This window comes from Ruditapes philippinarum, unplaced genomic scaffold (genome assembly GCF_026571515.1).
Source record: "Ruditapes philippinarum isolate M1 unplaced genomic scaffold, ASM2657151v2 ctg6115_1_1_1_1, whole genome shotgun sequence".
NCBI classification, from domain to species: Eukaryota; Metazoa; Mollusca; class Bivalvia; order Venerida; family Veneridae; genus Ruditapes; species Ruditapes philippinarum.
Window position 1 is genome coordinate 1 of NW_026864812.1, and position 22,575 is coordinate 22,575.

Here is a 22,575-nt window from a genome sequence, read left to right on the forward strand (position 1 = left end):
TAAGAGTAAGATACTAGTATAGTTTATGCAGTTTGATTTCATAATATTTTGTATATCCACATTACACAGACTGACAGGTTCGTTTAATACCAAAGCTTTGTTTGAAGAATATTTTGTTCGTAAAATAGACCTGATTTGGTACCAAAATGGTTGAACTTTACGGCATTCCCGGCCTTATAATGAATTACGAGTCATATCTTTCTGAAACGAAAAATGCCTATTTATACATATTCCAGTTGTTATTTATGTGTAAGACTTGGTCAGAAATAAGATATTTGCATATTAAAAAATGGAGAATAATGGTATATCGATGACTGTGTAAAATCTTAATACCGGAAATTTTGATTAGAATTATGCGTGAATATGAAATTCGTTTACTTATGTTCTACCTTGATTTGTTTCTATTGAAAAGAACTTGCAAATAAATACATAATTTGAAAAGTCCGCAACATTCGTTTAACAGATATAAACGAATGCCAAACAAATCCATGTGAGAATAAAGGAACGTGTGAGGATAAAGTGAACGGCCGGATATGTTACTGTAAAGATGGCTATGAGGGTACAAACTGTGAAAAAGGTAGGATTTCGTTTTTCTTGTGCAAAGGTGTCTCACTTAATTCTTAGAATCTTAATCGGCTATTTTGATTTTGTTATCGACTTTATTCTTGTTTTGCAATATTTGTTTAATGAAATAAAAGCTTCTTTTAATTTTTGTCAAAATAAGTAACATCTATATAACATTGTCATATGTATGAAAAAAAATTAATGAATGCTCAAGCAATCCATGCATTAATGGCGGAATTTGTAAAGATCTTGTCAATGAATACAATTGCACTTATGCTCCTAGCTTTGAAGGACCTAACTGTGTAAATGGTATGCATTCATAGACTTGTTTTATATATGACACATGAAGAATAGTTTCTTTTTAATATGTCAAAATGTCTTATATATTCATTTTATGCATAGAATAGAGAAAATAGGAATCCCTAAAAAGTTCAAAACGGCAATATTGAAAATGTTGCAGGCTCGGTTTGATTGAGCCTATTCATGGACGGTTCCATGTTTCCAAATGTAATAAGATTCTTACATTGTATCAATATATCTTTTGGCCTCCGACATCATTGAATAAAGAAAATTAAGTTTTGAAAATTTCATACCGCTTAAGCCATTTCTAGATGACGTAAGGGATGCTGCACTTTACTTTAATCTCGTTATATCTTCAGTAGTGAATTATCTTCTGTTTAACAACAGACTCCTTCTTAGATTCGAACTATGGAAATTACAACTTTAACTCTTACCATGCTTGACCTGAACATAATAAGCCCGTTCTTCCAGTAGAGAACCAGGCCATTCTGCATATATATATGTCAAGTCGGATTAGACTCAATACTGTCGGTAGCTAATTGTTTTGTTTGTTTGTTTGTTGTTTCTTGTGTAGCTTGCTATTGAAATCCCAGAAATTTTGAATGGAATTTTACAAGGTCAACGCAGCAAAAATCCATGACAAAAGTTCAGCGCGATCAGAAATAAATAAGTATATCTAATTGCATTTGAAACACATTTGTATGTTATTTACAGATATAAATGAATGTTCAAGCAATCCATGCAAGAACGATGGATCATGTACAGATCTTGTCAATGGATATGAATGTACATGCGTGCCCGGATACGACGGCACAGTGTGTGATAATGGTAAGGAATAAACATTTACACTATATCAAATGCGATTATATGTATATATTTTAGAACACGTCAACAGAACACAATGCGTATTTTTATACAATAACAAAGTAAATGTATAATTAATGGCAATTCACAAAGCAAACTAAACGCATGATTAAACGTTTTTAATGTCTCAATTATTCAGTTATCAAATAAGAATGATACTTTCTTAATTGTGGATAGAAAAGACAAAAAAATGACGTAATTTTCATTTTTGGTCACCATTTTAGCTTTTATATTTTGTTTATATAAAGGAAATTACACGATCCTCTCGCGTTATATCAGTTTTAACAGCAAGACTATTAATAATTTGTTAAGGTATTACAGTTTTGTCTGTAAATTGTAATAGCATAACTGTATCTTATTTTTCACATCGAAATTCTTTTTCAAAGTGATTTGTTTTGCAAGAGTCAGATGTCGGATATATAATAGTACAAACGAAATCGGAAATCATGAAAAAAAAGTCGATGAAATCGAAAAACAAACAGAATTACTTAGGAAAGCCGAAAACATCAACATTGAAAATAATTGAATTTTAGACGAAAGCATTTCTAAGCAACGTACTTTAGGTCACAAGCAGTAGCGCTCAAAGTAAAAAGTTAAAAGACAAACAATATGAGTTGCCTTTCAGTCGATATCTGTTTTTATAATTACATCTTTAGTAAGTGTTTTCCCATTGTCATTTAGTTAATATCCGCAATATTTTAGCTGCATGTCACGAACCTTTTTAAAAATCTTCGGTTAGTCCAAAGTCAACCAAACTTGGCAGGATTGTTCCTTGGGTAAAGGGCTTCCAGAGACGTTCAAAGAATTTGATTCCATGCAGGAATCTGGTTTAATTTATATTATTATCCAGTTTGTATAAATAAATACAAGATATACATTTTACAAATTTACAAACATATTTCAAATCATTTTAATTATAAGAACAAACAATGATTACATCAGAAAAAAACTTTTTATAGAGAATAAGGAAAGTAAAGTTAAACTGATTTAACATGATGCTTATTAAGATTAAAAAAATCAAAACCTGTTTTCATAAAATTGTGGTCAAGACTATTAAAACCTTTTTTAAAATCAGAAAAAATATTAGCCCTTTTCATTTACATTATTAATATATTCAATAGTCTCTTGTAAAATTCTAACATTTTCAGCAATATATCTACCTTTAATAAAATCTGTTTGCTCTGGAATTATAATAGATGGAAGTTTGTTTTTTATTTTATTTGACGCAATGTTGTAGTCTACATTTAGTAAAGAAATCTGACGCAAATTATTTATTGATAACGTATCTTTGTCTGTCCTTGGTAACAAAGTAATAGTACTTTGAAGTTCTGTAAGATTTCTGTAAGGTTATCATAAAATGTAGTTTGGAGAAATAATAAGAAATCGTTTTAAATCATTCTAAAATATTTTGTAAACATCAGCAGTTTTTAATTATTGGAAAGATAGTACTGAAGAAAAGTAACTGTAACTGCATTGCAAAGTTTAATTCAGCTATGTTATACAGACAAAAGACTATTTTTTTGTCAAGTAAAAATTATTTTATTTTTGAATTTAATATTGCACTATGGACTTTGTATCTTAATATTAGACACATCTTTACACTGTATTTCATTTGACATGCTGAAATATGACCTCGACCCCCAAATTCACTAGACACTAGACACTACGGCAAAGTTCAATTGTATAGAAACAAAAAAATCTATTTCTGTTATATAAATGCGGTGTCAAAGGATTTTTTCACACATGCAATCTTGTTTTTTTCTTGTGCTTTTTTGTAACGTGTTTTCCCCGCATATTCCATTTTGAAAAAAAAGCAGAATATACGTCTGTCTTTACTCTGCACATTCTAGAACCAAATATTCTGCGAGTATCATGTAGACGTCCAAATATTGTTTTCTTTAATTATTTTAACATAAAACGCAAGCCGACAAATAAGATGGTTTTGGTAGCATTGGCAACCATTGTCATTCCCTTTCCAAAAAAATATCTGAATGAGATAAAGCGTGTGTGCACCTACATTGTCGTGAGTAACACGCAAGCCTCTAAGTATTTGATAACAATTCTTCACCTTTCAAAATGGACTTCTTCACATGACATTGCTTTTAAAACTTGGAACTAGCGTTTAGCTACGAAGTATAAGAATTAAAACCCCTGGAGTATAATATTTAACCTTTTCTTTCTTTTTTGTTTTGGCAATAACAGGTCTCAGGCGTAATTTATGTACAAACGTACAGCGTATTAAGAACTAACTAGTAACTTGAACGTATCTTACATAAAATTAATAACGTTGGTTACGTTGATCCGTCGGGACTTATTATATATTTGATTATCTATGTCACATTTCAGCATATTACTGTTTTCAGGTTTATTTCACCAACAAAGTAGATCAGCATGATTTTCCTTTAATTATTTTGCATTTAAATCATTTAGATATCACGACAACGACAAGGTCGAGTGATCAAAATTTTGTACGGACATCTGTCACCATGATATTTCCAGTCAAATCAAATTTCAGTGTTTCAGATTCTAAATTAAAGGATGATGTAAAATATCAGGTATTTCTATTTTCATCTTATAACAATGATACAATGAAACATATTTTTCAGGGGCATTAACATTTATCATCGAATTTTCATGTTTACATCTCTTCAGTCAAGAGCGTCACTTTTCTGCATCTATGTTAATTTTAATATTTAAGCTTCGTACATCTATTATAATCTTTTAAAGTTTTTGCGACGGTTGCCGTGATAATTAGCAACCTGTCGTTTTAAATCTTGGTAGTTATTTTCATTATTGCCCATTCTAAGGCGGTGTTTTTCAGAATACCTTGAATCGTTTGTACTACCTGTTTCGTTTAACATTGTATAACTCTATCTATGTTTATCGATAAATACACTTTCAAAAATAACTTGTTTTAGCTGATGACAATATACAAAGGTTACATGGGCGAGACATTCAAGGACTTAGTCATAAATCGCATAAGGTAGTTTTTCTCATAAAACTTTTACCTATATAAATCATTACGTTCCTTCTAATACTTTAAGTTATTTAGAGATGAAAATGAAAATTAAAAGGTAAAACGCTGATTGCATTTACCTTTTCGAGACAAACCTTGTGATAACAAAACATTGAAAAAAATGAGATATTGTATTTTGTATCTGTATCAATAGTATTCAGTTATTGTATGACGATTTTCATGCACTAAATAATTTATCTTATGACCAAAACTAAATTCTGCATTTCGAAATTTTCAAGACTTTAATGTTGTTTTTTTTTCGAAAATATGTTCCTAATAAGCACACTGAAAACCCAGAAGTTTTTGCTACTTGCCTCGACTAAACGCAACAAATGTGTCTATAATGTTGTTTACTTTTTTTAAGTGCTGGAAGTCTTGTGGTTGATTTCGATCTTATTTATGATAATGATACACCCGCTGCATCAAAGGATATTGCCGAGGCAAATATTGCTCTTCTGAGTGGAGGATCAAACATTGAAGTGTTAAATGAAACTGTTTCTGCAACGTCATTAAAAGTAAATGGTGTTATCGGTAAGTCTTTTTAAGTTTTCTTGGTTTTGATATTGTATGTCATTCCAGGTGTCGCTTTATCTAGAATGATTTACCGGCGTCTAATTATTTAAAGTAACTTATGCTGAAGAAAATCGTAGTCATTGTTTAAAACCAAACCATTACTTTAGACGTTTAGCCTTATGCATTTTAAGCTCTCAAATTCAACCAAACCTTAATCATTGTTCAGATCAAAAAGACAAAACTTCTTTGTTTTGTCATCTTTACCTTAGTGTTGGTTTTTAAGTAAATTTTGATCCTGTCATGATTGTGATGACTTTGTAAAAAAATAGGGTCACATTGGTTCGTTTGTCTCTTTCAAAAGTGTAATTTTTTTTTCAGTTACTAACACTACTTTATCAGATCATAAGTCTGTTTGTAATATGTATGAAGCACTCAATGGAATGTGTCCTTCTAATCAACACTGCATTGCTGTGGATAGTCAACCATCATGTGTGTAAGTTTATCATCTTAATTTTTATCTATAATTTCGATTGCCTTTTTGAAATTATTCAATGTCTTCTGTATCTGATAGTATAACAAATGTATAGTTAAGCAGCATTTACAAGTTTTCTAGTATGTAGTGACTTATTATGACGATTAATCAGAATTATCACTTTTATTAGTGTTTTTCACTATCAATTTGATGATTATTGATGAAACGAATACTAAACAGCGATTAATGTCCGCTCTGTAAAAATATTTATTTATTTTAAATGCGTTTACATAGAATAATTGTATCAGTTGTTATTTTATTGCAGGTTTAATGAAGTAGATAAAAACAGTAAGTGATGAATTCAATATGAATCCTTAGTTTAAACATAAGAACTAAAATTATAAATGATCATAGCGTTTATTGGTTCACATCTTAGATATTATTGCAAAAAGGTTATATTTGCAAAGAAATCGTGACCAAAAACAATGATTAATGTTAAGTTGAATGCCAATGAGTATTTTATAAAGTAAGCATTGTGCATTGTTGTTTTTCAAATATTGCTTCACTAAATTCGGATAAACATAACATCTCTGTGTCTATGTCAATAGCATGGTTTGTACGGCATTATTGATAAACTTCTTTTCTCTAACATTGATATGCATGTATTTGTATCACCAATAGATGGTTTGGCACGTGTGATTGTAATGGTTGTTGTTGCAATAGTTGCCCTAACCATAATCGTGCTAATCACCTTACTTGTAATTCGTAAGATACGAAGGATGGAAAATCGTAACTTACCAGATGAAGAAAAAAAGTTCACCAGAAGAAACAATAGGTCAGTACGCTAACTCTTGTTTCATATCACACATATAGTATAATGATTCACGAAAAAACGTATCGTTAATCTTAGAAAAAAGAGACTGTCAGGTTTTGTAAACGATCTTCAGCTAATGAGCAGATAATCTTTATTTCATTAATTTCACAGAATATGTGTTTTATCCATTATCAATGTACAAATCATATGAAAAACTTTTTAAAGAATATTAATTGACTGGTATAATATTTTCAGATATTTGAGTCAGATCACAATGAAATCCTTATCACAGTCATGTCCCAGACCATGACGACTACTCAAGACGATCAAGTGACTTGTGTTGTGTAACTTCCACAGTATTAACTCGCTACTGTGATACTCAATATACGTGACATTTCATGCGTTAAGTTAAGATTACATTCTATCTATAAAAAAAAATTGCAATCTGTTAGCATCAAAATCAGGAAAAAAATACGGTCTGTCTAAAAGTGATGACTATTTATCTCATTAACAAATTTAAAAACCGTCCTTTTTATTCAATTTTTTATTCTAAACTTGTTTTCTTGTTGCGCATTCTTTATTCGTGCCAGTGTAATTCTTTGTTTATATATCTGCATTGACAATTACTTTCATTAATGTTCACTGAGACAAAACTGCATACAAATCATTTGATTACTTTACAATGTCCTATCTCAATATATATATTTATATACATATACATTATGTATATAAATTTGGAGAAAATAAACGTTCATACAGTGCTAAGGTATAAATACGGTATTTATACTTTAGCACTGTATGAAAGTTTATTTTCTCTAAATTTATTGTTATTTTTTCCACGTTCTTGTATCCTTCTTGGGATCCAGTGTTTTATAAAGGTATTTTGTAGATGCAAATATTTTTCACAAACCTATATATATATATGTATATATATGTACATGTATATGTTGTATAGCAATTGAATAAGTAGAGATTAACAGAATTATTGAGTATACTGCAGTAGTGACATATAAAAAGAGAAACTCATTTTCAATAAATTTGTAATACTGAACTGAACAACATCGCTTGTTTCTTTCTATATTATTTTGCGTTTACCTTCCAGTTTGGACTCACAGGGTATACAAATAAATTCAAAGATTAACAAAATAAGTGCATATCTTTTATGGTTATACGGAAAAATCGGCAATTGGCAGAAAGTTTCAGGTTTTAAGTCATATATGTATTAAAGTTATTGAAATAAAAAATTCGTTTTGGTTCATTATTATCGTACCTGATTAATTTATATCAGGACCCAATTTTTTTTTTTTTTAATATTATGGTGACTGTATTATGTTAGTATTAAATTGACATAATGTCATTTTTTCATTGTCAATGTTAGTTGAATTGCCTACAAGTTTCAAAAGAATGACTGTTATAATGGTGACTGATAAAAATTTTATTGGAAAAAGGTAAGCATACAATATAAATCTGTTTAAAATATGAAAAGACTTTTTATGAAGTGAACATTACATGTTAATTCCAGTGAATACTAACAACAATTTCCCTGAACCACGTTCATGAGGAGAAATGCAATTATGACAAAATGTAAAATTATTTTGACTTTCACCCGTGCACTTACAATATACCCTTGAGTGGATAATGAGGCATAATGTCACTTTTATTTTGTTATATACAAATAGAATATTACATCCCGAAGAAAATGTATCACACATGAAATAGTTCAAATATATCAAAATGTCTTGGTTAATTTAAGATGACTGCAGACATTTATTTCATTAAAATTATAAATAGCAAACAGTTTACATTGTCAAAATACCATTACACTCTTATTGTCATTCAAATAAGCAATTATTTACACAATAACCCAAACATGACGACACTTATTAAAATTTATAAATCTTGACTATAATTTTCGGGTAAGAATACAATTTCTTGTTCTTTCACACTAAATACATGTATTGCTATTGTCACTTTCTAAGAACGTCATAAAAATTGGTATTGATTGATTGATTTAAGAAATGATATATCCAGAGCAATGATTTTTTTTTCCGCTAAAATCGAAAGTTTTTTCGATAAAATCCAATGGTAAGATACAACGTCATCGCGCAGTATCCTACCATTTAAGTCACCGCATGGAATATATAATTTCGATTCTAACACGACATCAACAAATAAATTGCACCTGATATTAAGTTTATTTGTTCCTGATTTGTTTCCGCACTTGTTTTCACAACGGTCAACAAATCGATTATTGTTTATTTACAAACACAACGGAAACTGCGGGTCGTGTCACCTACATTTTTTTTGCATAGTTATAATTGATTAAATATGTTTTGTTGTTGTTGTTTTTTGTTTTTATTGTTGTTATTTTGTTGTTGCATGTTTATTTATTTGTTGCAATTATATGTTACTGATTATTTTATTTATTTCAATCAGTTAATTCAATTGACAAAATTGTAATAATGTGTTTGTAATTTCAGATGACATTGTCATGAAAATATTTTATTTTTACTTTCCAAAAAAACTACCGTTCTACTAATCTTAAAAAATATATATAGTTCATAGAAATCGAAATAAAACTTTAAGATGTTCATATTTTTACATTTTTGCTCTGAAAACAGACAGCTCACTTTTCTACCAACGGGATATATCTTCTTTTATGATACTAGGAATTCTTTCATCCACGTTATGTCACGGGAAAATATCGCAATCTGTGATCCGTGAAGTACGAAATCCGGGATCGTATTAAGCATAGAGGGAAACGAATAAACTCCTTTTGTTTTAATATTTGAAGTAATTTGTAGCACCAAAATTATTATCATATATATGATGATTAGTTTATCGATTTAAAACTTTACATTAGGCCTACTCATTAACGAACATTTATGTACGATACTGGGCATAACGGATTCCTATTTTTTTCCGAACTTCTGTCATGACACGTGACCATGTTGAATAAATAATCTTTCCTTCTTATAATAGCTTCTACGTTACTAATTATGCAAAGAAGAAACACGAATTATTGACATTTTTGTCAGCATTCTCTCTTGAATTTAAATGTCAGTAATAACTGATTTGCACATTAAATGTTATTGAACCAGTATTTACCGTTTACTTGATTTTTTGTTTCATTTTTCCATCGGGAGGTGAGTGGATTTAAAAAGACTTTTATGCCTGAAATGTAAAGAACTTATACACGCTCAGTATAATTAATTGTCGCGGTAGGTCCTGTAAGAAATATGTCTATTGTCACATTCTAATACCCTGCAAGGTAAAACGTTTATATATGTCTATACGAAAACAGTAGCAAACGTAAATTATTTTTATTCTTCATGTTGCTTCCATGTTACCTCTTATTGATCAAAAGTAATGTCTTTTAAATCCCTTCGTGATCTTATATCTTGTATAAATGCATTATTTTTAAGCGTTATATATGAAATTATATACCTGGCACGCTGTTCTATATTAAAGCTGATAATTAAAAGGGTCAATGTCACAAAAGCTTAAATATTTTTCTTTCCTGTTATCCATTGTATATGCTTATCAGGAATCTTCTATTTTTGTTTCGTTTCTAATCTTCAGTTTAATAAAGTCCATATATACATGATAGTGTGAATGTTTGTTTGTTTTCTCTTGTTAAAGGTCCACTATGCCTTTTTTCTATTTATTGTCCTGTTAAAGTTTCCAAATTGTTCTCCATTGACCTATTACCTGAACCATCTTATACTTGTGTTGCCTATTGGAGGTTACTACACTTAAAGTGATTAAGTATTTCGAATAGAAGTCAATATACTACTTTATTAAGATTTTTTATGACTTTTATGACACAAAGTTTTACATTCATCGCTACTTTGTTCAGCTGATTAGCGTCTGATAAAGTTGTAAAACTCGTATTTGTCCTTTCTAAAGAAGTTTTGGTTTGAAGAGAATATAACGTGTCTTAAATGCTTCGCATGTTTATATTATACATTTATCTTTGTAAATCATATTTTTATATACCTTGTGATATGCATAATACATATACATGTATTTGGAGATTACTGTTTTAAGGTTTCTTTTCATAATTCTTTTATGTATATTTAGATATTTATCACTTTGTTTTTACTGAAAACCTTGATAATGCGTGCGTTGTAGTTATCTCAATATGAAGTTCAATGTTCAGAAAGGCACATACATTACATCTGTTCAACATTACAAGTCATATTTTACCCAAAAAAAGTCAAAAAGTCAAATATTTCATTGGCAAAAACATAAACATGTTCATCGCCAAGTAACATTTTTGCGGTACAATACAAAGTATAGAAAAGTAAAATACATACATTTAAGAGCATTATGCAACAATGAAGTCTCTAAATCATATAAATAAAAAGGCTTCAGGAGTTTGGATGATTTTTTAATAGTAAGTAATCAATAAACATATTCATGCACCATGAAGTTAACTGTCATTCCATCAGCCTGTTCTCCCTCCCTCCAGAATCTTCATCTTGGATGAGCAAAACCCACTTTTGCAATACTGTCCTTACCACTTTAAATAAAGGACTACATCTCAAATTTCTTCCAAGTATTTGCGAAATCTTACTATTTAGTTTAGCCAATGAAGTGGTTGTCACATAGCTATCACATGGTATAGGAACACTTTACAGATAAATGCTCTCAATTGCTTAAGGTATTACCATCCTAATACATTACCTCCGCTTTGAAGAGTATTCAAATAGGCTCGAACTACTGTTAACTACATTGTAAATGAGGGCCATGGGTTCAATCCCCAGAAGGGTCAACTTTTGTTTCTTTCTTTATTTCTTTTAACATTATTTACGTATCTTTCATGTCCCATTTGAAAAGAAAAAAGTGTTTAATTTTGATTTTTGACTTTTTATAGGTATTTATTGGCTAAATTATGCTAACTCCGGTAATAAATATGGTACCTGATATTTTCAAAGTGTAATAAAATCAAAACTAGACGGTAAAAGTATTTCATATTTTACAAGGTCAACCAATATACATCTTTGAAAATCTAGGGAAACTTTGAGAACAGGCACTCATTTAGGTAAATTTTAAGGATTTTTTAAATTAGGCTCCCTAAGTAGGAATGGTCAAATACATGGTAAAAATGGGTGGGGTAGGGTAACATTTTTATACAGATTTCATAAATTTTAAGTAAAAACCATACTTTTGCTTATGGGGATTGTTATCTGAATGGTATTATTTGTATCTTACCAAAAAGTAATGGGAAAACATTTTTCATTAGAATGTTATTGCAGATTATTTAAAGGTTCCTCATTTCTAAAAAAGGGCCCTCATAACATCCTAGCTGGAGTTCAGAAAAGTGGCCATAACTTGAAATTTTGTTTAAATTTTGCATACAGGTGTATCTTAAGGTATATATCTGACCTATGATGTCATTGTTTAGTTCCTTATAGTGCCCATTAGGGTGGTAATACCTTAAGATGGGTTCTTTTTATAATATTCATTATCAGATAAGTTTGTGGTGTATCTATTTGACATGTATTACAAGACTAATGGAAAATTATAGAAAATTACACAAAGTAACAACATATTTAATATCATAAATATCTGTTCATATACATTGTTTTCATTTAGTAGACATTTCTGAAACATTAGTAATTAATTTGTTAACATCATAACAACTTATAGTGACAGATACACAGGTCGCGAACAAGAGGTTTGAAATACGTTTGGGTGTTAAGCTACTCTCCCGCATAGAAAGGGTCTACAAACAGCAACATATTTGATAAAGTTCTTATATATGTATACATGTAGAAGTAAATGTTGCAGTTTTCACAAGAAACTGTGACCTAATGGTTGTTATGTTTCACTTGATACAGATATTAACTACCTTTTTATCACACCCGTGAAAGAGTATGACAGCTTGATGTTTGTGTAGAACTTACTACATACTCGTAAGTGTCAGTTTTAAACCGGAAACCAATACATTTTCTTCTCTTTTTTGTCTCTTTTAGTAGACATAATTTTCTATGATATTTTGTGCAACAATCAATTGCAAGATAAAATAATTATCAAGAACCCAATTGTTTGACCCGCAACCAACCAATCTACTTGTAACAAGTTAAAGGGTGTGTATATAATTCAAGTCAGAATTTACAAAATAAATCATTGCACTGTTTTGTAATTACAGCACCATAGAAATAACAAAATCTTTACTCAAATGTTTTTCTTCGCACAAAAAATGTATATCCATCAAGTTCCATATATATAAATGTACACGCCTGTGGTGAAATTTCATCTTTTTTCAAAAACGCCCAAACTACAATGTGTGGGACTGGGATAATAGCTTTAGATTACGTACTTGACACACAAATTACTGAGATTTTTGACATTTGACCATTCTCCTAATTTAACTTCAAATTAACCTCAACACTGGTTTTAGTACCATCACACATGTATAAAACACAATTCAAACTTCTGGGTTGTGTCTTTTTAAGAGATATACATTTAATATATCCAGCATACAGTAGGGAGATGTGTAGCAACACCCTCAAGGTCTGACATCCAATAAGCATAAGGCTATCTGGACAGGACTGACAATATTATTATTATTGAATAATGATATTTTTTATAATTGACAAAATTTATAAAAAAGTCTAAAATGCTATGTGTAAAACTACTGTAACAAACGATATCAGTTACTTGATTATTCATTCCGACACTTATAAATTAGGAAAATGTTTAACCATGCATTCCTTTTAAATGTGATTTGTCCACATTAGCAGGACACACTTGAAGACAGATGCTATCGTGTTGACTAACATGAGGGAGGTCAAAAGGTTGCAAAGGGGAATAACTACCACTGCCTTATTTCAAGGAAAATCCCAATTTACAATGACATTTGTCGGGTCTCTAAAGGGGGATTTTTTCCCCGATATAAACATCATGTAGATGCATTTGTAATTTACGATCTCGACGGGAATGTTTTTAATTATGTAAAATTATTATTTATTATACATGAATCAACCAATTTTGATTTCATTTTAAAATGAATTAAACAAATGTGCATTTGTTTTACCTGTTCAATTGCAGGCAATGTCATACAATCATTTCTGCCGGGATCTTCTGATGCTCTCCATGTTTAGGCCTGCAAGGGCACCAAACAATAGATTCTTGTTACCAAGGACGAGACCTATCAAGGTGGACTCCTCTGCCACAGTCAATCTTGATTTATACGCCTTGGGAACACATTCAACTTCTGTCGGCCCCATATTTACATCAGACGAACTGTAACTTTCCGGTACACCGGGCCGTTTATGTAAATAACGAAATCGACTCATTTTTCGTGCTCAACTGAGATCGGTCTCAAAAGTTTTTATAATCTAACTTTGAGCTCATATCTCCACTGAGGGCGAACTCGGAGCTTAGAGCTGAGTTCTGAGTTGATATTTTTAAAATGTTTATAACCTCGGGGCCAGGACTTGAACCAAGGATTATGACCCTCAATGTACCAAAGTACAAAAATTAAATATTTTATTATAATTATAACTAGTATTATACTTAAAAGGGCCAATACATTCATTTATAGTAAACTATTTATATCAGGTCATTTTAAAAGTGAAAACTGTACTTATGCATATACTTGTACTATATGTATATCTTTGGATAAATAAGAAAATATTATGGTGGCAGATTTGTGCCATAGACCTGGAGATTAAAACCGGCACATCTCCATTAAACAAATATTTATTAAATATATTTACTAAACACATATTAGAAGTAATCAAAATATGAATTTAGTACATGATATTTTTGAGACTTGATATTTTGCTAGACATTTTCTTACCAGTAATAACATAAGTGTTGTAGTTTAGATTTTTATTTTGCTGCTCAGTATATTTTTTTTTTTGAGAAAAAAAGTTTAAGTATTGTTGTCCCAAAGTTAGACAATTTATAATCACATCAATCAATTTTTGGTCATAATCAGTTTTCAAGCATCATGGCTTTGATTTATAGCATAAATAGTATTTCAATTTCCCCTGAAACGACAACTACAAAAAATAAATTTATTGAGAGTCCTGAAGATCTTTATGATGAAATCTTAACTGACAACCGTTTAAATGAATAAATAAAAACTTCCTAGGTTGATCCACCCTTAATAATATTTCCTTAACTCTATAAATATATATCAAATTATTAGCCAGTTGAGACTGGGTATGAGCTTACAATTGCATGGGCAGTCACATTACAGCCATTAATAGCCCCAGTGAAGAGTGAAATATGACTCTCATCAACTACAGGTACATTTGATTTATTTTCAATTAAATATTTAGATTGGTGTTGGTCATAATCAGTTTTTAAGCATCATGGCTTTGATTTATAGCATAAATAGTTTTTCAATTTCCCCTGAAACGACAAAAAATAAATTTATTGAGAGTCCTGGAGATCTTTATGATGAAATCTTAACTGACAGCCGTTTAAATGAATAAATAAAAACTTCCTAGCCGCAACAACTAGAAAAAAAAACTAGTTTAAGGTGTACAAAGCCAGTCAAAAAATAATATTTATATCGGTATATTCATCACTGCTGGACCTGCATATATTTTATGAACTTATTCAACTGGTAAATTTTTCATCTAATTCTATTCAATTTATCAATATAATATATATATTTTATTGCAATTTTTCCATTAATTTAAGCTGCCATTTTCTCTCTTGTTTGGCTATATGTATTATATTTCCTGTTTATATAATTTAGAATTGTGTCATGTTGTCAAGGTATATTGTATCATTGTACGAGTAAATATGTGTTGTGTAGCAAAAAATGTCATGATTAAGTTACCTCATAAAATATTTTGAATATTGAATATTTTAAAAAATCTCAATTAAAGTTTTCGTTTTATAAAATGCTACAGGCTCAGTTTGAGAAGGCAAATTGATAAAATTGGGTAAAAATTAATCAAACGTTTAAATTATATCATTTTCAAGGATTCTTACGATATGATTATACTTTTAATAATGGGTCATTATCAATGAATGTTTCTTTGATTTCGATGCCCATGCACGTTATATAAAATAGATTAATGACATGCCAGCTAGATAGCTCAGACAGTACACTGCCCACATACATGTGTCATATTTTGAGGATCCCAGGTTTGATTTCAATCAAACGGCACATTTTTCTTACCCTGTGATATTTTGCGCAAAATGTGATGTTTAGATTAGAAGAAGAATTCTCTGTCATTCATGAAATGAATTGTGGAAAAATTTCAATATGGTAGGTATGTTACAGTAAAGTATCAATAATTAGGGGAGAAGATTTGTAATTAAAAAAACTTATATCTCAGTTGGTAGAGCTGTAGAATGGTATTCAATGCATGTCAGGTTTGAGCTCCAGTCAGGCTGCACATTTTCACCCTGTTACTGTAACGTTTCAATATGAGGCTATGACGGTACACAACTCTAATTCACTTTGTCACTTCAGTGGGCAAATTTTCATATAGTGGGGTTATGTCGAGGCATAGATAAGAGAAAATGTTTAAGCTGAAGACCTGCGGTATGGTATTCCAAGGGTTCTGGGATTTTTGGTAGACTAAGTGCATAGGAAAGGAACATGTATTCTGAGGGTCTCAATGGTTTGAGTCTTAGTCAGGTTGCATTTTTTCTCACCCTAGTAGTGATATTAATAAATATTTCCTGCATACATTAAGGATTTAAAAGTCTATATTGTTAAATCTATGATTTATAGAGACAGGACCATTAAATATTATGATATGCAGCATTTATATGTATATGGAAAAGTCAAGGAAATGTTAAGAATCAACAGGCATAAAGAAGATGAAACACAAGTTCAATAACAGATTTTGATCATTTTGCCTCTTAATATGTTTCTATTAAGAACTGAATTATTTTCATTGAAATAAACAAAGAAACATATGAGGTTCATTAGACTGTGCAAGCTATCTTGAACAAAATTATAATACAAATCAATTCCCTTTATTACCACAAAATGTGCCATCTTTGGTGCGTTCCATTTTGTAAACAATTTGGGAAGCATTTAAATAGAGTTGGTGCTTTTTTGGTAAAGAAGCGATACCTTAAGATCCGTCCTTTTTGAGAGTGGCTATTTGGCGATTGTAACATATTATGATCTAGGCTGCAAGAAATTGGCGCCATCCCTATATACAAGGTGGACGTGTAAGCAAATTGTTTTGCCATAAACATCGAAACCCTCATATCAGCAATACTTCTTAAATGAATAAATATAATGGAAAGGAATACCAGCAAAGCTTTAGTGACGTAAAAATCCTTTGAACAATAAATATACAGACTTATAGCTAAAAAGACAAAGGATTAAGCTTCTCTTGCAGACCTAAGGTTAGTTAAGTACCTTTTGAAAGGATTTACATGCAGGCTGCGTAATTTGTGCGAGAGTGTGAGTGCTCAGTGCAATGAGGGCAGGGCCGATTAATTAATACATAATGTTGTAAGTTCATCTGTATTTATCTTGTGAAGTTGGGGACATTATATACCATAACAGAGCGAGAAGAGCGAGAGAGCAGGGAACATCATAACTGCCTTTTTCATTACGAAAAGAGAGCGAGAGAGAAATGTTCCTCCAATTGCACGCATATTATCAAAAGAAAGTAATGCCTCGCCTGCAGAATTAATGGGCTTCCAACGTGGTTTGATTGGCAAATCTGGTGGCCAACTCGAATACAGAGAGAACCTATAGACCAATATTAAATGTACTTCAATTGTACTCGGATGAGTACATACTGAAAGTTCAACAGTATGTCATCTTAATAGAAAGAAACGTTTATCTATTACAAACACCACCCAGATCTTTTCAGACCATGTGCATATTGTTTCCCGTTGGACCATGGTTTTTTTCTGATTTCTAATGGAAACGCATGATTGTGGCATTGTGTATTGCACCAATCTTGAAATTGTGACAGAAGCCATTCATGCCTCATTAACTGGTATGATCTGACACGTAACAAATTTACTTCTCTGAAGATAAATTATCAAACGACAAATAAGACATGCATTAAACAAAGCAAAGACGTCAGCCTTCAAACATAGCGAACAATAAGAACTAGGTATTTCACCAGAATTATTTTACATATAATCTTTTATATATAAACAAATAAGAAGTATTTCACATATTGCACGAAACATAAAGCAGTTATGCAATTAATTTATGGCAACAATATGACAATTATGTATTGCCTGCTATGAATTTCATCTAAATATTTCTTGAGCAATCAGAATAATCCATATAAAAATAAGCAAAAATTCAAAGAAAAAAGGGATCATGTATAAATAACTGAGAGCGATGAATTGTTTTAGTGTTGGTGTCAGTTTTACAAATAAACAAGAATATGAATTACATTGTCAAATTCCACTGCCAGAAAGGAACATCAATTGCTTTCCGTTAGTGTACTTAAAGGATGAGAGAGGAGGCGAGCGTTAGTTAAAAATGACAATCTGTGCAATTCCTTTTTCATTTAGCGAAACGAGGTTATTATACTTAAGAAATTGTATATATTAGAGAGAGCAGGGCCACTAAAAAAAAAATTCTTTACTATGGACAAGAACTCAGCAACTTGTTATTTGCAACAGGAATACGAGTAGCCAGAGCGAGCGCGAGATGTGAAACGTTTGTCTGTTAAAAATTCTTAGTTTAAAAGGGGTATTTTTAAAAAGAATATTGCTTTCAGAATTATGCTCCCCTGTTTAACAAATACAACTTGTCGTGATAAGTCTTACAAGTTGCATGTTGATACCTTTTAGAATATTTGAATAAAGTATATGTATACTGAGATAGCTATCTGACATATATCTTCGAAACAGATGAGCTAGAAATTAGCTATGCGTGATATATGTAATTGAAAATAAATCCAACTTTGATTAAACTAATATCTTATTTCATATTAATGGTAGTGGTCTGAGAATTGGAAAATCATAACACAGAACCCTGTTCCGCAACACTTAAAAAATGTCATCATTGTTTAAAAGACACATGAAATCATCTGATCAGATTGATATATATTGATCACATGTTGATGTATATCCAAAGGTTTCAATTATAATAAGAAACATGAATGCCAGCTGTTTAAGCTTAAATGGCAAGTTTTTGAATATTAAATAAACTTATTCAGGATAAGTTAAATATACATGTTAGCACAATATTTGGCTATGTAATGTTCAAGCTCAGAATTGCATGATCAGAATAGCTCTACTTTTGAAAAAATACTTGACAGCTTTCAGATGCAAGATACATTCTACAATACAAACCAATGATAATTTCAAAGTTTTTTTAAACCAAATAATTCTCTTGAAAACTTATAAAATTCATAACCCGCTTTTAAACTTTGAGAGTATAATGTTTGAAAGAGGTATTGTGTAAATTATACCTGTCATTACTTTCACTCCTTTCCATGCAGTTGCTGAGAGAGAGAGAGACGAGTTCCCTGCAATTACATTTGGGTTTTGAGTTTATATTTGATGTCACTTGTATTGCAACACATGATGATAATGACATTTATCTATTTCTGTAATTGAAAATATAGCATACTAGTACCAAGTCCTAAACTATTTAATGTTATATGGTTAAATGCTGAACTTTTACTGCAGAAATGAGAGAGAAATATTGACGTTTTTTGCGTTTTTCCTGTCGACTTTTTCTTTTTCTCTTTTTTTCTTTTATTTCTTTGTAGTTTTTACAACTCTGGATAGTATATCCAATATTTCACACGTTATACTCTTGTCTTAGTTTATCTCAGTCAAGCTTGTCTAAAAGTAGTTATGGTTCCAAAACTCAGTAAGCCATTTTTAAACATTTTTTTTCTTTTGTCTGATGCGGCTTTAACGTCATGTCATAGTATATGAACGGGTACGCTGGAGACCTTAAGCTAGCCTGAAAGCAAAACTATCTCGAAGTGGTGTCATATTTGTAGGAGTTTCCTGGATAGTTGAACGTGCTTTGAAGAAATGCCTGTTCTGCTACTCTTTGAAACACATGCGACTAATCTATAACACAGAAGTGTAGTTACTATGCCAGTTGTACAGCTTATCTTTCCATTTACACTGACAGTAAAAACAATAATGTGAACGGTAATAGCATTTTCTCAAAATATAAATTATAATTATGATGTTTCTTAAATAATTTTTCAAAGATAGTAGTTGGCCTTCTTAAACAATATTACAATGATACTGACATGTGTCATAAATTCATAATGGATCAGGCTCACCTGACATTTCATTTTATATTTAACAATTTAAGGGTACGAACATTACAGTGAACGAAAACCTTAATCACAGACGTGGACCTGCAAGCTTAATTTCTTTGTCATATGTCAATTCCATTCTAAAAACTATAACGCAATATATATATTTATATATTCATAGGTAAAATTATCTTAATATTTAAGACCAAGAAAAAATCAAACGCAAACAAAGACGATGATCACCTGTCAAGCAGAAATGTAACAACTTCACGATAGCTTTTGGCGTAAATTTCTCTTTTCAAAAGTTTTCAGGGGCTTGATTCACTACCGACGTATATCCTTTATTGAATGAAATCATGGTTTTTATCCGCTTTTCTCCTTTTCCTTTCCGAATCTGAAATTTTCTTTCTCGTACGTTTCACATCTTTCGTATTGTCCGCCATTATTTTGGTTTGATAATTATTCATATATCAATCACATGACTGCGAATTCGAAACATTAACTGGTATAATATTCTAATTTAGGCTCCCCGGCAAATAGAATCTTACTGACTTCTTTTATTTATCATCTATCGGTGATTTTTTTTTTTTTTTTTTTTTTCAAAAGAAGAAAGCGTCAGTGTTTCGAATACTCAGAAATGTTACGGAGAGCTTTTCTAAGTTGGAAAACTTGCAACGTGGTCTTGCTGACATGAATAGAGATCGTATTGTCAAGCAATGATAATTATGATAGTATTTCTTCCCACAGGCGCCCTATTAAAGATTTTTCCCTTTTTAAAAATTTTTTTCCCAAATATAAAATTTAAAATTAAATTTAAAATTTAAATTTGGAGATCAAATTTGTGATATAGAATTAACTATTTTTAAATTATACGTCTGACTCGTTAAGGATGACAAAAAAATGTGAGGGGGATAGAAAAGCAATCGGGTGCGCAGTGTTAAAATTTTAAAAAAAAGCAAGGGAAAATTTTTTCTCTCATAAAACTTTATACAAAAAAACCATAAAAATTTTGGACAAGTACAACAAAAAGAGCGAGTGACCAGTTCCATATTGACGGGTAAGCTGGGAAAAAGTCATAGTGAGGGAAAATTTTGTCGATTTTCCCCCGGGATTTAAGGGCCGGAATTTAAAACTTTATACGAAAAAAACAAAAACCCCCAATCGAAAAAAAACCCCCGGGGCATTGCACGTATTTCCGCTTAAATAAAACTATTGAACGCCACAGCTGCCATTAACATATAATTTCAATCTGTGACATTTTCCCCTGGTAGGAGAAAATGGCTCCTGACACTTTCCTACACTTATTTAATAACAGACCCCTATCAACAATGAAAAATGAAAATATATGTAAATTTTTACTATCTTACCTATTGAAGTAAATTTCAGCAATAATTAAACTGAAGTGAATTTTAAAGTTCAAACCAAAATTTTCCAAAACAAAAACTTACTTAAGTAAAGATACTGAACATTTGTAAATTTTTTGTATTTATAAACAATTGCAAACATAAAACATCCGCTGAAAATGAAAATATCAACAATCATTTTCCATTTTGCATCAAGCTAAAGCGCAACACATATTTAAAAACACATACCCTATTTCATTTATGCATAATGAAATAGATATATAAAATTACATGAAGTTTAAATTTAACTTCAGGAGTAATGGTACAATAAAGGCATATAATATGAATTATTAAATCAAGGCATTTTCCTTAACATTTCGAAATGCAACATTTCTTCTTTGCGAATTTCTATCATTATGATTGGCACCTTGTATACAACTTAAGTCAATAATAACAGAGGTCACAAACTGTTTACACAAATTTAGTAGTACTAAATTTAAATTAAAATGGAAAATGTAATAAAATTCTATTTAGGCTTCATTATTCGATCGCTTTTTAAGCACTTGTCATAAGCATATAAAATTCTTAATTCTAGAAACATTCAAAAAAGTGTATCAAAACGATATACATTTAAACAAGTGATCACCAAACCATATGACAACGTGTTCAAGTGTTGCCTTTGCATGCTTGTAAACTTGTTCTCGTGAGTTTGAAACTGATGGGGATGGTTTGCTTTTGCATTTGCAGTTTTGTGATACAAATCTGCTTATACAAATTTTCAATATTCCAGGGTGACCTCTACTTGACGCTGTATCAATACGGAATGACCTTTGTTTTTTTATAAAGAAAAAATTGCTAATTTAGAAAAGTATTTTACTGTCGGAAGAGAAGTTTGCTCAAATTGCATGCCTACCTTGGTTAGCATAACCAACAATTTTCGATATAATGCTGTAATTATTCATGTCGTTTACGCGCCGATTCTATCGTATTCATTTTCTACATAATCGTTGAGATTAGATGAGCTTTACTATTTATGCATTTCTTTATCATCGATAAGAACAGATGGTTTTTAACTTTTTAAAATGAATTAAACAGATTTCGTTGAAAAAAAAACAACAACAATAAAGACAGACTAATCTGACTGAGGCCGAACGGTTTATGTTTACTGTCTTCAAATTTCTTGCCCTGAACTGCTGTGAATCCGAAAAATCACAAAAAAGGTATTACCTTCAACATCTGATATTTACGTGTTGAAAAGTCTAACAAAATACAACTTTTCTTGTATCATATTCTATTTCATCTGCGCGTATCATTTCGTAGAAATCAATGTTTTTTTTTTGTTGATGTTGTTTTTCTTTAAAAAACATCTCTTTTTGGTGAAATTTTCGTAATGATGCCAAAATATGAACTGCGTCGTGTCAACAAAACATCATAAAAGTTCTGGCCAGCTTCGAGTTGCAAGTTCGCTATAACTTTTGTTTAAAAAAATA

At 30.6% G+C, this 22,575-nt stretch overlaps 1 protein-coding gene across 1 annotated transcript; it reads left to right on the forward strand.

Annotated features, from left to right (window-relative positions):
• Positions 1-75: 75 nt before the first annotated feature.
• Positions 76-7,244, forward strand: LOC132726889 (uncharacterized). The gene is made up of 9 exons (XM_060712299.1): positions 76-577; positions 1,579-1,692; positions 4,159-4,283; positions 4,647-4,711; positions 5,109-5,275; positions 5,636-5,750; positions 6,055-6,077; positions 6,411-6,564; positions 6,799-7,244. Exons 3-9 carry the CDS (start codon positions 4,215-4,217, stop codon positions 6,851-6,853), a joined length of 648 nt encoding a protein of 215 aa, XP_060568282.1. The 5' UTR covers positions 76-577; positions 1,579-1,692; positions 4,159-4,214; the 3' UTR covers positions 6,854-7,244.
• Positions 7,245-22,575: the final 15,331 nt, after the last annotated feature.